Source organism: Lepisma saccharinum, chromosome 3, assembly GCF_977018435.1.
Source record: "Lepisma saccharinum chromosome 3, izLepSacc3.1, whole genome shotgun sequence".
NCBI lineage: Eukaryota > Metazoa > Arthropoda > Insecta > Zygentoma > Lepismatidae > Lepisma > Lepisma saccharinum.
The window spans coordinates 105,094,388-105,112,376 of NC_139231.1; the positions used below are offsets into that span (position 1 = coordinate 105,094,388).

At 35.3% G+C, this 17,989-nt stretch overlaps 1 protein-coding gene across 1 annotated transcript in view; it reads left to right on the forward strand.

Moving 5' to 3' along the window:
- Positions 1-14,162, forward strand: part of fsd (transmembrane protein fates-shifted) — a 32,699-nt gene extending 18,537 nt beyond the window's left edge. Inside the window, exons 6-7 of the mRNA XM_083119090.1 lie at positions 9,825-9,977; positions 11,424-14,162. Coding sequence (XP_082975216.1) covers positions 9,825-9,977; positions 11,424-11,693 — 423 coding nt within the window. The 3' untranslated portion in view covers positions 11,694-14,162. The remainder of the gene's footprint in view (positions 1-9,824; positions 9,978-11,423) is intronic.
- The last annotated feature ends 3,827 nt before the right edge of the window (positions 14,163-17,989 follow it).

The following is a 17,989-nucleotide window of genomic DNA, read 5'->3' on the forward strand; positions in this document are numbered from 1 at the left end:
CCCAAAATCAAGTGTGTGTCAACATTAACCAACCCATCAGGACACACAGCCTTAATCTCCTACCATGACATGATGTATTATTTTTCTTATGAATTGTGCCTTCCCAAGTACAAAGTGAAAACTAAAATATTACAAAGTTATCAAAACATAAATGATACACAGTTATCTGTTAGCACTGCCCTTTTCCAATGACATACAAGCAGTTCATTGCCTACTCTCGACCTCTGTATCATTCTCCACCGTTATGAAAGCATGCCCCAGTGAAAAAGAAAATCATTTCACAGTCAACAGATGAAGTGCGTCAGAACATTGATCCTGGAGATAAAGTCTATGGCAATTATTGGAGACGTATAAAACAGCAAGTTGTCAACAAGCAGTTTTAAAAGATTAAGAATATTACAAGGCTGTTGTAACCAGGGAGTAAGGAAAGTGGAAGCATCAATTCACAAATGAATTCTAAATTATGAGCAAAATGTTGGACGTTATTTGGGAAAAAAACAAAAACCTTTATACAGTGTCTTTTTCGGCACTGCGGAAACAGCAGCTAGTCAGCGGGAAGTAAGATTGCATCTGCCTGCATTTAGACCCACAGCTGTACACTGACTTGCTTCATTATCCAGATAGCTGGTGTCCAGTTTGCACGTGTTTGTGAAGTGTTAAGGTGTTAACAAGTGTGTTAGATTGTTTTATTTTAATTTACATATTACTGGTGCTTTTCTGCAGTCTCAATTTGAAACAACACATGTTTATGCATGACTCTTACGTCATTACGAATTATTGTAGGGAAGTTAAAATACGTTATGCAGCAGAATTCTCAGATGTTCCTGTTTCACACAGAGACAGTGTTCGGATACTTGTGAAAAACCTTAGGTAATCAGGGTCTTTTCTTAATAAGAAGCAAATGGTAAAATGGCATGTGCTTAATGAGGAGAAACAGAAGTATGATCAAAAATCCATCCGGCACCGTGCACAAGGAACATACATTTTCTTGACGTCTGTGTGGCGAGCTACCGAGCTTTTAAACCTGAAGCCATACATTAGAAGAATTGAAACAAAATATCAGGAGGATAATTGAAGCAATTTTGGAATAGGAACTGATACATGTTAGTGTAAATTTCTTATAAATATCCTGTAAGTGTAAATTTCTTATAAATATCCTGTAAATGTGTGGATGCAGGAGGATATCATTTCCAACACCTCGTGTAACAAGGTACATGCTCATTTTAATTCAACTGTAAGTGTAATTGTACGGCGTTCTTTCATTACATAGCTAGCAGCTCCAGTTACGTGCTTATTGCATCCTGTTTACCGGCAGATGCTATCTTACTTTGCCGTTCTGCGGGTGGTTCGACCAAAAAAGGCACTGTAGATCATTAAGAGGAGGGGGGGGAGATGATAGCCTAAATTTTCCTTAGAAGCAATATTAAAATACTTCAGTGGTTCCAACATTTGATAATGTTGGAACAATGTGTGGAATTTCAACCACTGCTTATGTCAAAATTATTTTCTTTGCTTATATATTTGCATAAAATACACACTCAGGCTGGCGACAGACCTGGAAAACCGGGAAAAGTCAGGGAATTTTGTCTTGATTGACTTTTTTTTTTTAGATATCGTTATGGAACTCTGCACGGGAACAGGAAATCTTGTTGCTATGTTTTGGCCTCAACTTTTAGACCCCTTTTATGCACAACACAAACACAGCACCAGAAACCAGTGATGGCAGGAGGAGAGAGAGAGAGAAATTTCCGGAGGGGCAAAAAAATGTATTAAGCCTCTAAATATTACGTGGAAAATGCATTGAATTATCATTTTTTCTTGTCCCTATGGGAGTAGTAAGGGGGCAGAACTGTCAACAGATGAAGGGGATGGGAGCAGATGCCGTCCGATAGTTGTCGAACGTCCTAGTAAGGCATTTTGTTGGACAAACTGAAGGAACATGGAAACAAATAGCCTCCATTGATACATACGATTTTTGTCGAAATTTGCCACCCAACAAAGTACCTCACTACAACATGCGACAGGCAATTGCATGCATGGCATTCTTATGGAATTGATTTTTGTTGGAAGTTTTTGGACTGCAACATCCAACAAAATTCGCATTCGTAAACAAGAGTTCTCCCCTGTACTTAGCACCATGCCATGAAGGCGTATAGGGGTGTGTTAATGTATTTCCCATGATTTTTTAACTTCTATCAAAACAATTTGCATCACAGAGCAAAGTGGCAGGGTTCTAACAGGAGATCGAGAGCGTATCTACCGTCACACGAGAGCTATTGCATTAGTAACAGTGAGTCCTAACCTAATTTTCGGCATAATCACCACCATTGTTCTGGCATTTGTAGTAGCATGGCACTAAATTTTGTATGCCCATGGCATATGTGTCTGACAGCAAAGACTGGAACTATCTCTACCGCAGTGTAGCTGTCAAATCCTTGTCCTCCCAGAAACCTTTTCAGTTGAACAAAGAGATGGAAGTCGGTACATGCAAGGCCAGGGCTGTACAGGGAGTGGTCCAAGATCTCTCACCTGAAGTGATGCAAAGGGCCCGTGTGTACTCGGCTGTATGGGGTTGTGCACATTCGATTGGCCTTCCGTGAATTGTCTGCACCATCATCTGACCATACTATTACTGGTGGCTCTGTGCAAAATTCCAAGTGTGCAAAAATCTGATTACTATACGTAGGCTACATCGCAGTCGGTGGGAGACTGTATGAGAGCTGCAATCTTTAACCTAGAACTGTCCTAAAACTGCTTCATTGTGACTTTCCCAGATTGCAGCTACATGCCACTTCTTGCCCGCATGTGTGTGTCGCTCTCCGACCACTAGTGCTGCGTACAGGCACAATTGGAACTTTTTCAGGATGCTCCTTGTATATATATGAACTTTCAGAAGCTGTTATTAACAGAGTGTTCCTGTTTTAATGTTTGTTTAGCTAAATTAGGTACCTATACAATGCAATTCTATATATTGCTTACGTTAAATTTCTAATACCTACATACCCTTTCGTCAACAATATATAACTGCGTGTTGTCAATTTCACAGTACTTGACTTGGATATACTGTACTGAAGCAGAAATCCCATTGATAATGTAAGGAAATATGACATTTTCTTTTGTACAATTCAATTGTTTCACTTATATGCAAGAGTTAAGTTGTTTGCTTTACAGCGTCAAATGACATGGGTACCTGGGGGAAACCCTGGGGGGTAAAGGTGGTCAGGGGCATGATGCTGATCACTAGAGGCACATGTTTTTGGTAAATAAAAAAGCAAAATTTCGGTATAAAAACTGAGTCAATTTCAGGTTCAAAAGCGGTAAATAAAATAAAATATCGGTGTTATAGCGGTGAATAATCACATAAAAAATGCTATATAAAATGACATTTTGGTTTTAAAATTGTGAATATAATCCTAAATTTGATTTAAAAACTACACTTATTCCACAGAATTAACGTTTCACTTCTAATAGCCCATTTATGTAGTTATCCGAGTATTAAGTTTATTTCTGTAAAGGAGTAAATTTTTGTTTCTCCAATATTAACAGCGGAATTAATCAATTTTCCGGGAATTGCATAACTCTCAGGATAATTCAGACCTCAGAAGGTGTCGCGTCGGTGAATAAACCCTAAATTTTGTGTTTAAGAGTTAATTTCGCTTTTTGCAGTTCATTTCGCATTATTTCGTGACAAAACATGGTCACAAAATGCATCTCACACCTTTCAAAAACATTAAAAATTAACACTACAATGTGTTTTTTCAAATTTCATTTTTTCGTCAAAAACGAAATATGCATGCCCCTACTGATCACATCAACCCCACTCATGACCGAATCAAGAAAGTGTGGGGCGTTACCCCCTATACGCCTTCGTGGCGTGGTGCTAAGCACATGGGAGCTCTTTACCTTTTTACCTTTTTTGCAGAGAGGAGAGAAGTAGCAGAGGGTTCCAAACCTCAGTGGAAATATCAACATATAATACCAAGAATGTATAAGGAGACTGATAAATTACAAAATGTATTTCTTAATCAATAACTCTTCACTCTAATCTCATTTGGTCATAACTTAAAAAATAATATTTTAAACTTACTGCGTATGATAAAATTCCATAATACTTCCCTAGCATGTGAATTGTGAAATTCGCTATTTTGCAGTTTGAATTCAAATCATAGAGAGTAGAGAAATTAAGTCAATTTCATAGAAGATATTATTGTTACTTAACATATCCATACCTGGATCTGTATGAGTTTATTATTTCCATTTGCAAAAACATTGATTTAATTTAATTTGTAATTGTCAGGAAAAAATGTAAATTTTGTCCTGGAAAACCTGGGAATTTCATTTCTGCTTGTTTGTAGCCACCCTGACCCTAATCGTGTAGAAATCAATGAAGTCTCAATTTTAAACTAGCTCTGTAGGGTAGACTTTCGATCTTGAAAAAACATATTACTTGCTCTATTATATATACTCTAAAAATTGCACTGTATTTGTAAACATGGTTGAGTGGTAGAAAAGGTTCCTCAGCCTTAACTTTTCCATGGTAAAACAATAAAAAAAGGAATGAGTATACTATATTGCACAAATGCATAGCTTCTTAGAAGGTGTTCTACAATAATCCAACTCTCTCCACAGAACTATGGCAAGCACAGACAACAATGAACTGTTGGAACAAGAAACTAATGCATTTCTCATGAATTAGCCTGTAAATGAATACACCCACCTGTTATTTATAATTTTCACACTCATATGTATCCTAGGACCAAATAAATAGCCAATTGAAAGAGAATGCTGAAATTAGTAGCTAGTAAGAATCCTTTTTTCTGCAAGTAACATGGAACCGTTATTATATTTAACCAAGGTTAAGACATATTAATCAGTACTCAATCAGTATTGTCAGAATAGGAAATATAAGCAATATTGGTAAAATTCTTTCCCCAAAATTTACATTTTCAAAAAGCATGCCATGCTTAACGTTAAAAGGATAAAAGTATGCGATCCATAGTTATTACTAGCATTTTGTACACGCTGTGGAACTTTTAAGTGACAGAACTCCAAAATGAATGGAATTTATAATTTCTTGAGACTAAAAGGAGTCTACCAAAAAGAAAAAATGGGTTATTCCTCTTGTATTTTATGGTTGTTAAATGCATTTAAACACGTTTTTTGACATAATGTTTTGAAAGAACACATGCTCCCTTCATCAGACATTTATTTTTATTTTGATCAATGTTACAGTTATAACACTGGGATAGATTTAATATATGAAAAGAAACAGTTATGCAATGAATTTTGTCAATAATGTTACGTTGTTGGAACCTCATAACAACTCAACTGTGAAACAGGCAGTTAAACTGAATATCTTATCAAATTTTAATTATGAAGCCCAAGTGTCACCAGGTAATTCAAAGTCGTCTTCTTTTCTACAATGTTCGTTGACCTGACCTCTTTTGAGGATTAAATTTCAAAGGTAATGAGTTATCTCATCTGTGAAAAAGATAATTCTGTATTTGTCTGTACTGTCATTCTTGTTATTTCATTTCTCCTCTGTTGTCATTCTGCAGTGAAGGAAACCTACCACACATTTAAATCTTATGTATCCTGTTAACTCTTTTGAAACTACCTTTTTTTTCTTTATATATATATATATATATATTTTTTTTATGATGTGAGCCGTCAGACATGTTCTTGGGTCTAAATTCATATTGTCTAAATCATGTTCATGTACAGAGCATTCTCTGATATTCGCTACGAGACTCAACGGCAAGCGGCCCGGTGTCAGCGCTTGTTCTTCCCGGCGAACGGGGTCTGCGACAGTAAGAGTCTGCTACTAAAATTAGTTTTCATATTGTGTACTAACCTTGACTACGGAAGGTGTTGAAAATGATGTCCCTCTGCTGCAACACATTCCTGGCATCTCCCAAGGAAATTGGCATTTACACATGCAAGTTCGTCTACTGTAATTCTCCCAATTTCTCGTACAGTACTCTCTTTTAACTCACTGATGGTGTGCGGATTGTCTTTGTATACTTTATTTTTTAGATTTCCCCATAAATAAAAATCGCAGGCTGACAAATCGGGGGACCTAGAGAGTTTTTGAAACACCCGTTTCTTGTGAGAGGCGGCGGATAGATTTCCAAGGAGACTTCTAACCTTCGTCCTATCTCATTGAGTTTTTCCTCAGTAAGTACACGTGGGTTTTTCTTTCCACTTTTATTCAGAACTGACCCTGTTACTCTAAACTTTTTTACGAGGTTTAATATAGTGGTCCTATGTGGAACGGGAACACCAGGAAATTTCGTTGCAAAACATTGTCGCACTTCTCCACAATTCCTCTTTCCGAAGTAACACTGGACAAGATAAATCCTTTGTTGTAATGTAAACTTTTGTGGTGCCATATTAAGCCACAATCTTCAACACACGGACACGACACAACACAACCTCCGAGGGAGTATTATACTGGCATCAGTCTGCAACATCAACAGAAAGGGAAAGAGAGCGAAAAAAACATGCATGTAGTGACCCCGTTCACCGGGGAAGACAATCGCTAACGCCGGGCTAGTTGCCGCCAAGTCTCGTAGCGAATGTCAAGGAATGCTCTGTACATGTAATCTTATTCCCATTTTTCTTTGTGCCCTACGTAATCTCTTAAACATAAACATAATATATTATAATATTCCTTTGGTTTCCACATCTGGCAGTGGTTTTCTCATTTCATATTAATTAAAATGCACCCTCCAAATTCTTTGATGATTTGAAAACAACTTTGAGATTAAATTCTCTACAAGTTTTGAAATTTTATGTGAAAGACTCTTGTGGAATGGACTAAAGACAAATTTATTTGCAACAGGTTTCTCATCTTTGCCCACTTTTCTTGTTTCTTTTAGTTTTTTTGTAACCCGATTCTTACTTTGGTTCAATCTATTAGTTAAATCCATTTTCCTTTTCTACATACTGTATTTACTCCTGTATAATGCACACTTTTTTGCAAAATGTTTGCCCCCACAACTGTGGTGTGTATTATGCATGGAATAATTCTGACAGGCAAAATGGAACCATGTATGTTTTCACTATGTCACTGCATATAACACATATATATATCAACAGGCACAAATACAAGTTACTAGGTTGGATTTCTTTAGTAATAATAATTTTTAAAAAACACTATAAAAGTGAAATGGCCATTTCCCATGATTTTTCACTTTGTATCGGAGCATTTTGAGGCAATGAGAAAAGCATCACTGTTCTTGTAGAATTCGAACATGCATCTCACGTCACACGGGATGTGTAGCAGCAGTATTTGAAGTGAAAACTTTGGATACTAAACACACTGGAGGGAGAGCCGGAGAGGTGGTGTGGGTTGGTGACTCATTGTATACACAAGTACACTAGACAATATTCTCCTCTTTGCCCACATAACAACAGGTAATTCATTGAGTTGGTATGATGTCTCATTCTTGATGAGCATAGCAACAGCTTTACAACCTACAACTAAGAAAGCCATTTTTTGAACCTAAATTGTACCGCACATTATATACGAGATATAATTGTTTGCTTTTCCCCATCAAAAACCAGGATTTGCATTATGCATGCATAAATACAATATGTTAAAAAGTTTTTCTTCTTTCATAATTATTTGATTATAATATTTGTCCTTTTAGGAAAAATCAGTAATACAATTAAGAATAATGCTAAAATATTTTTTAAAACTGCTAAAGAGATAGGTTTGGAAGTTAACAAAGAGAAAACTAAATATATGCTTACAGGCCGAAAGCAAGGGTTAGGTAATAATCAAAATCTAATTATTGATAACAACTCGTTTGAACCAGTTTCCAAATTCAAATACTTAGGAGTAATATTAACAAATGAAAATTATATTAAAGAGGAAATAAAAAGTAGGCTTAATTCAGGAAATGCATGTTACTTCTCTCTTCATAAACTTTTGTCTTCTCGTTTAATATCTAAGAAACTAAAGTTAAAATGTACAAAACAGTAATTTTGCCTGTAGTATTATATGGATGTGAAACTTGGTCCCTTACATTAAAAGAGGAACATAAATTGAGAGTATTTGAAAATAAGATCCTTAGAAAAATATTTGGACCTAAAAGGGATGAGGAGACAGATGAGTGGAGAAGGTTACATAATTTAGAACTACATAATTTGTACTCATGTCCAGATATTATTAGAATAATTAAATCAAGAAGACTTAGGTGGGCAGGCCATGTGGCACGAATGGGAGAGGAAAAAGGAGTTTACAGGATTCTTGTTGGGAAACCAGATGGTAAAAGACCTGTAGGAAGGCCAAGACTAAGATGGAGGGACAACGTTGAGATGGACCTAAAGAAAATCGGTAGGGATGGAAAAGAGTATATAGATCTTGCTCAAGATAGGGACAGATGGAAGGCCTGTGTTGCTGCAGCCATGAACCTTCAGGTTTAAGAAGGCTAGAGAGTTAGTTTTAGTTTAGTTAGTTAGGAAAAATCAGTAACACATTGTCCATTGTTATTCGAGAATATTTTGAATTGTCATGGATGTAGTTTTCCCAGCTAATTTTGTACCTGTGAACTGACGTTTGGAATGATGATGTTCTCATTTTTAGCAATTATTAGCACATCATCTACATATTCAATGTAATTAAGAAAAAATCTGGAAATAATTCAGATATTTGGTTTCCCATTGATAAACAAACCATTACTATGCTAATAAATTTTCTGTCAAACATAAAGAACCTTTGTTCTACTTAGAACCTGGTTAACATTACTTATTCATCAAGGAACACAGTGCAGTTTTGTTCTTTATTAGATGCAAGATTAGTGGAAAAGAACAGTTAGCCAACTGGAAATTTTAACATTAGATTCACAAGCACGATTTTATTGTAAAGCCTTAATTGTAAGGCTCGGTACTGAATTCATTTCCTTGCTATAATATTATTAAATCACACATTTATGATGAATTAAATACCAAGATTTCTGTGCAAAAACAGCATTTTGAGATCAGAAGTAGTATGTAAAATGAAAATTTGGTTTTATAGGTGTTAAGTTTATTCTTGTGTACAGAAGTGAATTTTTCGATCCCAGATTTTCCAATGGGAGAAATCAATGATCTGGGATTTTGCATAACGCCCAGGATATTTCCCACCGTGAATGTGATTTGGCAGTAAATAAATTCTAAATTTCATGTTTAAGGGTATAATTTGCAAATTACACTTGATTTCGTATCATTTCACTAAAACAAATTTTCGAATATGTACCTCTATTTTTCAGAAACACATAAAGTAAACAATATAGAGTGGAACCTAGGTGAAAAATTTTTAAATGCAGCAAAGTGTAAAATTGAGGAAAATTTTATAACATTTTGTTGTGTTGGTCCTATGAGATTGAATGTATACTAGGGGAAAATGTAACATCAGGGTTTCACCCTACAGTGTGAAATCTCCATTTCATGTTTCCATCATTAATGAATTCTACATGTCCCTAGGAACACCTAATCCTCTAAACACTTTCATTTTTTCTACATATGCATAAAAGAGTTTTGCATATTTTATCAACTTCTAACCACTTACTGGCAACAATCATTATTTTTTTATGTTATTGCAATTACAAAAGTCATGGCTTTAAACAGATGTGGAGGCAAGTCAGTATAAGTACATTTCACAGTTGAATTGTTGGAATTGAAAAGAGAAAAATGTAAATTTATTTGTAGAATATGTAATTCCCCTACTAGATCTTATTTGGTGAGAGAAGACACATGTTAAGGTGTATTTCAAATGAGTTGTTGATATAGAATAAATTTAATTCATAGAGGATCACTAAAGTTTTGCTGTTTTTCAGAAATGTAAGAATGGGCAGTGGCTGTTTTATTTCAAAATGAAAAAGTGTGATCTTTGCTGCGGCAGGGGATCATCCTGCTCCCAGCAACCAGACCTTCTGGAGATGTTGGAAGATGTGTGGGCAAATCAGGAGGACGGATGCAGGGTGTTGCAGGTAAATATAAATAGTCAAGAAATGGAGATCTCGCTGTGTAGACATTTTTGAAAGTCATAATTTTCATAAAAATTGGGTGTTTCCTGCTGCACCCCTAATTCTCGCACATTCTGAACATGTTTTGCAAAAATGTCATGTGACACACTCTGAGTTTGAATAATCTGAAAATTTGTAAAGTATGTGATTATCATTATTTTTGCAATATTATTATGGAGAAAGATGGATTTTGTGAATAAATAATTATCTCATTAAAAAAAGCTTCTTACTTCACAATGCCAGCAACATTCTTGTTAAAAACCACACAAAACACATAAACAGCATGATACAATACATTTGAAAAGTTTGTCATAGCTTTCGACTCCATCTTGGAGTTGTCATCAAGGCTAGTCGAGAGACAGTCTAGGTTCCGATGATGCTACTTCCTGTGTCTGCCAGTCCTTGCATTGTTGGTAAGTATGATTGATGGCTGAGGAGGATGGATTTTTCAGTCTGACTGTGTTAACACCATGATAAATAAAGATTCTCACATAAATTCTCGTTGGGAGTATTTGTATTTTTAATCACGTGTACTCCTTCCCTAACATCCCATTCTATTTTTTTCTTTAGCATGTGCCAAGAAGAAAAAAACATTCCTGTGGTAATTGGTGGTTGGTTTCTGTGATGTATTTGGCCAACCCGGAAAAACTTTCTTTCCTACGTATGTGGTCTGAGAAAATGCCCTTGATAGATATTTTGCATTGGCATATATATTTTCTGTGGTATTTACATTTAATACTGTAGACACCAAAGTTCTCGGACCACGTAGGATACATAACATTACAGAAAGTTCTTCCGGGTTGGCCAAATAGGAACCCAATTACCACAGGATTGCATTTTCTTGGCACATACTAAAAGAAATATGGAATGGGACGTTAAGGAAGGAGTCCATATGATTAAGAATGCAAATAATCTCAAGAAGAATTTATGTGAGAATCTTTATTTATAATTGTATTACACAGACATAATAACCCATCTTCCTCAGCCATCAATTGTAACAACCAGAATCTTATCAACACTTGGACTGCAACATCGAATCTCAACTGTGCCTTCTTTACAGTCTCTTGACCAGCCCGAGATGGAGTCGAAAGCTTGGACAAACTTCTAAAGTGTTTTGTATCGTGCTGTTTATGTGTGTTTTAACAAATAATTATCTCATATGAAATTAATAATATTTCAAAGCAGAACTCTGGTAGATTGCAATAGTATCTAGTTCCAGTGGGAAGCTTACATATGAAAATTGAAAATTATTCTGAAGTACTTTGAATTGTTAATTTTCAAGTGTCGGTATGAATATCGGTGGGAATCTGTAAGAGTATCATCAGTGACATTAGTATTAGTTCATAGTTGTAGCAGCTCAGCCCTAAAATGCTGAAAATTTACATTGATCCTCCCATGTTTCTCTTGCAGGTAACTTGTCTTAATTTCATCTCTGTGCCTATGGTGCTTGGTTTGACTTTGTCTTCTGTAACTTTGAACGTTTCTCAGGGAATGAGATATCACCGTTTGCACTTGGTGTTTAGCCCAGCCCATCTCCTGGGAAAACCACAGAGTCATTTACATCAAGGGTCCACGATTGTCATACTGGATCCCATTATCAACCTCCGTATTCTCGATTGGTGGCATCCCATGTATCCCCATTCTAGTGGACGATCGCAGTTCAATGATGCTTCTGATTGATCACAGAATTGAACTTTGTCATTTTCAAATGTGCTAAATGTGTTGTTTTTTTTTATAGCAGTGCTTTATTGAAAGTTGAAGGATGTTCTGTTACGTGGTATAAGTAAATGTACACGAGAATTATATATATTTTGAATGAGTTTTCGTGATGTAGTGTAATTTTATTTGATAATGTTACATTCCATTTATGTAATTAAACTGTTTGCAAGTTCCTTTATAGGGCATTAGAAGTGATCGCAAAATTTTAGGTTATATCCTATCTGATCAGAAATTTTATTTGATAACCATGACATAAAAGGGATGCAATAATTTACTTATTTTGGTAATATGATATTGTGTAATATGTAGAATTTCATGGCTGTGCCTTTTTGTTTTCATTGTATGTGTATCACTATATTTTGTTGTACTCTAAAGAGGGTGTTTTCAGGAAGTGAGTCATTTTAGTTTGAGAATAATTTCCTGCAGAATTTAAGTGAAATGTGTGCTGCTAGTTTGGCTATAGATTTAGTTTTCTGAGGAGAATTGCAGTTCAAACTGGAAAGGAGCCCTTTTGTAAAATATTTTCATATGTAGCAAAATGATTTTTTTGAAAAATCATTACATTGTGATACTTACGTAACTTTGTTACAGAAGAGAAACAGTGAGTTAATGTGGTTTCTGCATGTAACAAATTATTGTATTCACCAGAAAATATATTTTTTAGTAAGATTAGATTATTGTAAGATGGTAACTCTGAATAATTCCCTGTAACTAAGAAAGCAGAAGAAAAATTAGTTGTTTGCAATCTTGGTAGATGCTAAGAAAGATAATGTATTCTTATGTTTGTAAATATTTTTTTTGTTCTATATTTAGGATGAAATCTATGTCAGACATTTTGTGCTATAGATTTATGATGCTAAATAAGCTCTGTATATTCTTTTTTTCCTTTCCATGTGTGTATGCACTTCAGCTTATGGCTTAATTTGTAAGCTTTGTATTGTACATATGTAGAGTTCACATTATAACATTAACATGGTAATGGTACTTCAAAGCTAAATGGCTGTTATTTGTTTATAGCACACGTGATGCACCATGTATCTGCAACTTGCAAGAAAAGATGCGACTTTATGAGAAAACAGGAGCAAATTTGCAAATCAAAATATTACTGTATTTTTATGTTTGCAGCTAACAACATGAAATAATGATACATAGCTGGTTTATTCAGTTGACTTTAGTTCTAATGCTTCTAATCACACTAAAACTAACTCATAAATCAATGTGGTAATCTTGATATCTGTCATTTTTTAAAAGGTTACATAGTTTTCAATGTATGTAATTTAATATGTAAGGTTGTTACCAAAAATACCCTTTATAAGTGTAGCTAACCAAATGATTTATTTACATAATGAGGTTGCTGCTTTTATTAAATAAAAAGATAAGACTTTCAAAAAATTGAAATGTTTCTTTTTATAGCTGACTTTCTGAAAATGTACATGAAAAAATTGTAGTAAATGAAATAAGTGCCAATAAAGAAGAATGTGTGGGGTTTGCTGTAGATCTATAAAGGATGCTTATGAACTTATTTTAGTTCACAATTAACATTACCATCAATATTACTTAAATTGCATTGATAAGTCCTCTTTTTTTAAAAATCTCATTTCGTCATTGGAATGGAACATTCTTCTCTGTAAACTATCATGAATTGCGCTCATCTTGTGTAGTAACTAAGTGCCAAAAAATATACTGAATATAAAATGGATGTTATACCCCTTCATTGTATTACTTCAACGTGTAAGGTGCAAGAGTAATTTATGTAGGAAGTTTTTTTTTCTGTCATTCTATTGCAGACGAGAGACACATTTTGACCAAACTTCTCAGCTTTGTGGACAGTAGTATTATAATTATAGTCACCTGATAACCATAAATTTCTTCAAAATTACATACATATATGACATAAGGAAATTGGAAATTTTAACTTGTGAACAAGATTGAAAGGAATTCATGATTTTGATATAATTTTCACAACTGAACGAATGGATATGAAGGTTTTTGAATCTCATAGTAATTGAGAAAAATTATGTAATATTTTGTTTTTGTCATGTAAATATTTTGAGTTTTTTCTTGTTCATGTTTACAGGTGCATCTTTATGCAAGAGTGATTATGAATGCACATTTTTGTTCGGTTTGTATTTGTAACATGTAATGTGAATGTGTTTCTTGTGAGAAACATACACACAACAAGGTAACAAGCGAGAACTGCCCCTCAGTTTTCATGTATTGTGATATGACTGATTGATGCAATCATTAAATTTGACAGTATTCTAAAATGTTGTAGATAAGCAAATTTTATGATTGTTTTCTCATGGAGAATTGTGGTCATCTGTCATACAAAATAAATGCAGATGCTGTGGTAAGAAAGACTGAAAATGAAGAATGTAAATCATTGGTTGCTGTATAAGCAATGGTTCACCACCTAATTGACAATATATTATGAAGATAAAAACTTTTGTTTTATATATATAAAAACATATTCTTCCATAATAATCTATTGACAAAAAATGACTATGTACATTTCATATCTCTTGAGTTGATTGCTCTGAAAAATGTTTAAATCCAGAATTCATTCATACTGCAACCCAAACTTGTTTCAAACTTTACCCTGTGGCAGGCAGTTTAAAAATTTCCACCTCGAATGTGACCTCTATAAAAATTTCACATAAAATCGACCTTATGCAGCCTGAAAATTTAGCCTATTTAACTAGTAATTAACATTTGCATGCTGTCCTTTGAATCTGTGGAGCAGCAAAACAAAAGAAACAATCCTCTGTGCAAATAGTGACACCAGAGGGGTCGATTCCCCTGCATGGAGGAGGCAACGTGATTGCAGCTAGCAGCCATTTGCAGCAGCATGTACTGCTTTGCTCCACTCTCTCTCCACTACTGTTATGCCCAGTATTGCTCCACAGATTCCCAATACAGTGTGTGGTAGGCTCAGGATGTATGGTACAGTACCATGTGATAGCAATTACCATGGGTCATTTCTCCAAAACTTCAGATGATATTTCAGTTGTCTGTCTTTTTGGATCATTTATATACATACGGAAGTATGATATGCTTGAATTACAACGCAATATGAGAATTGGATGTTCGTCAAAAGCTGTTTTTAAAATCATAAATTCAAGAAATACTTGTTGGAGAGAGTTAAAGTTAGTTTTACTTTGAATGGAATGGGTAGGACTTTCACACAAAGTTAAAATTTGATGTTCCATCTCAATAAGTGCAATCAGAAGAAAGGGGAAAAGGACAATTTGCTCAAGAAAACCCTTTTCAGAAGCCCATGTGGCTCCACAACAAACCAGGGTGAATAGAAAGAAAATACTCTTACAATTGTGCTGAGTATAGTTGCAAATTGTCACATTATATTTATCATTGAAGGTAATGGGAATGTATGACGCACTAGGAAAAAAGAAGTAATGATGTCACCTCAACTATTGCCATGAAGGTTATTGGCTTTAGTCAATTGCGCATGTACACATGCAGAGTACCAACAATCCAGCAATATTTACCTACTGTTGCACTAATAATGCTTTTGGGGGAGGTGGGGTACTGGATAATGCATTTTTTTTTTCTCCCAAGGGATGAACCATTGAACAACCATCAACAGAACTTCACATGTAGCACGATTGTTTTTTTGGGGGGAGGGACAATATCAACCCCCAACTTTGTATGGCTAACAGTTTTCCTTCTATGATTTCTTTGTGAATCATCTCACATTTGAAAATCATGCAACTGAGAACCTTGGCTTACATGCATAATGAGGTTCTGTCAGTTAAAGATCAGAAAAAAGTAATGTTGTTTTGAGAATCACTGGTTTACCAGATGGAAAATTCTACAGTGGAAGGTGTAGATATTTCATATGTTCAACAAAGTTAGAAAACAAATTTGCATTATAAAGCTATCCATGGTGTTCTATTCGGTATGGCATCTGACTGGCACACAGGAGACCCAGGTTCAATTCCTGGGGTGGGTGACCTAACGTCCAAAATTTTCTGGCCTTGTCCCTGCATAAAGCGGCTCCGGGGCTCACCCAGCCTCAAATCAGTGGGTCTCTGGGGGGTAAAGGTGGCCGGAGAGTGGTGCCGATCACGTCACCTCCAAAATTGCCCGAATCAAGAATGTGTGGTGCCTTACCCTCACATCCCGTAAATGTGACTTCATTGCATGGTGTTATATGCACTGGGAACTTTACCTTTACCTATTATAATGGGCTAGCAAAAAGCCTAAATTAGACGAGTATTTGTAATTGAGCCTGTTTTCTCATCTTCAGGAATGCAAATTTCCATTTGCCAGTGGTGCAGATCAAACCTGCGATGGACCTAACGATTTTACTACAAATTATCTACTGCTTTTTTCAAACTTATTTACTTATTTAGGAGCATACCCCTTCTGCGGTCTTCAGGTGAGCAAATTTCTTTTTGTCAGTGATGGGAATCGAGCCTCTGATGGACCTGTGATTTTTGCTACAAATCCAGTGCACTAACCAACTACTCCACTAAAGGAGCATCATGCAGTAGATTTGTACTAAACTCACAGGTCTGCCATAGGTTCAATCCCAACTGCTGGCAAAAGGAAATTTGTTCACCTGAAGACAACGAGGAGGTAGTAAAAGTACTGTACAATGGGCAAAGTCTTGTTGACATTTCGTGCTAGTATAGAACCATTGTCACTAACATTCAAAGAAATACTGGCTACTCAAATCTAGAGCAGAGAAATTTTGTAAAGACTGAAATTCTGAACCAAGTAGTGTTCCATACAGAGAAACTTGCTGGTGTGTGTGAGCTCGGAGGCAAATTTTACATATGTTTGGCCAGATGTTAATTTATATGCTGTGCAGTGCAGTCTTCAAGAAAGCCTATTTTCCAGTCTGTGATGAAAATGCCTTCAGAACATCGGTAGGAGTTTGTTTTTACAATTATCCGTGCATTTTAAGTAGCTGTGTTCTGTATTATAGAGCAACTGGCAAGGCACTGGAAAATCAGATTTTTGTTATAAACAAGAGATCACAGGTTCAAATCTTATCCTCTCATTTTTTTCTTATTCATTTTATGTGACTGAAAACAATTTACATTTGAGGAGCTTGGGTGTAAAAAATGGTAAGTGACATTTTGCTCATTTCTGAGTTCATTAAGAAAAAGGTTGTTAGAAGCTATACTGTAGATAAATTGTTCTCGTGTTGTGTTTACCAATTTCAGAAGGCTTCACTGAGTCCAATGCAAATTATATGACATGGCAATTTCACTCGAAAATTGAAGGATGGCACATTTTACTTTGTAACTCGAAAATTACCAAAATGTCACTTACCATGTTTTACACCCGTGCCCTTCCATTTAATCAGTATGAAACGATAATTATAAGCTATAAAATTGTTTTACGAGACTGTAAAGTAATTCAATGGAGACATTAATATAATCTCTCTGCCCCAGCTTGTTTCATTTTTGTGTGAGGCAGCATTCTTGAGAAGTTAAAATATTAACTCATTTACTTACGTGAAATTTCGTATTTCCACGTTGCACAATCTTAAACCACGTTTGCCGCATCCATCATGAATTAACTCATTTCTTATGCATAGCAGAATTAAGGCATGAGCTATTTTCTGCTTAAGTTACACAAGTTTATACAACTTATGACATATAAGTGTTTATTCTTAAAAGTTTTCTCATTAATGCTATTTTTATAAAAGTATTCATCTCCATGAATTTTGATCAGCCATTCCACACCTAAATTATGCCAAATTCGGCAGAGTATTAAGTGTAAGAATGAATACAATCACAAATATTATTCTAAATTGAATATATTTGCAACACCCCACCTTAATTCTGTACTTTTCACATAACATCTTACTGACTGCTATCATTCAAGTAGTTGGCAAGAAATTTGCTCTCAAGATATGAACACAATTTTGCAATGAAGGTATTAACATTTCGTCCATTGTCATTTACCTTATGAAAACGTTTCTGAAATAAATGAGATCCGAACCTAGATCTATCCACATAGGAAGTGATCTTTGTGCTTCTACACTCATCAGCCCATGTTAGTGTAAATGCACAATTTGAAAGATAAAATACAATTGAACACATTTATTAATTTGAAGATGTGTCTAAAAGTTGCTTTATGTCAATTTCCAGCTGGAGTTGTCACCTGTACATGGTCATAGCTAGGGATGGCCTTATCCGGACCCCGGCGGATCCGAAATTCGGATCCTAAAATTTTTTGGATCCGGAATTTTCAGATCCGGATTCAGAACTTTCGGTCGTTTA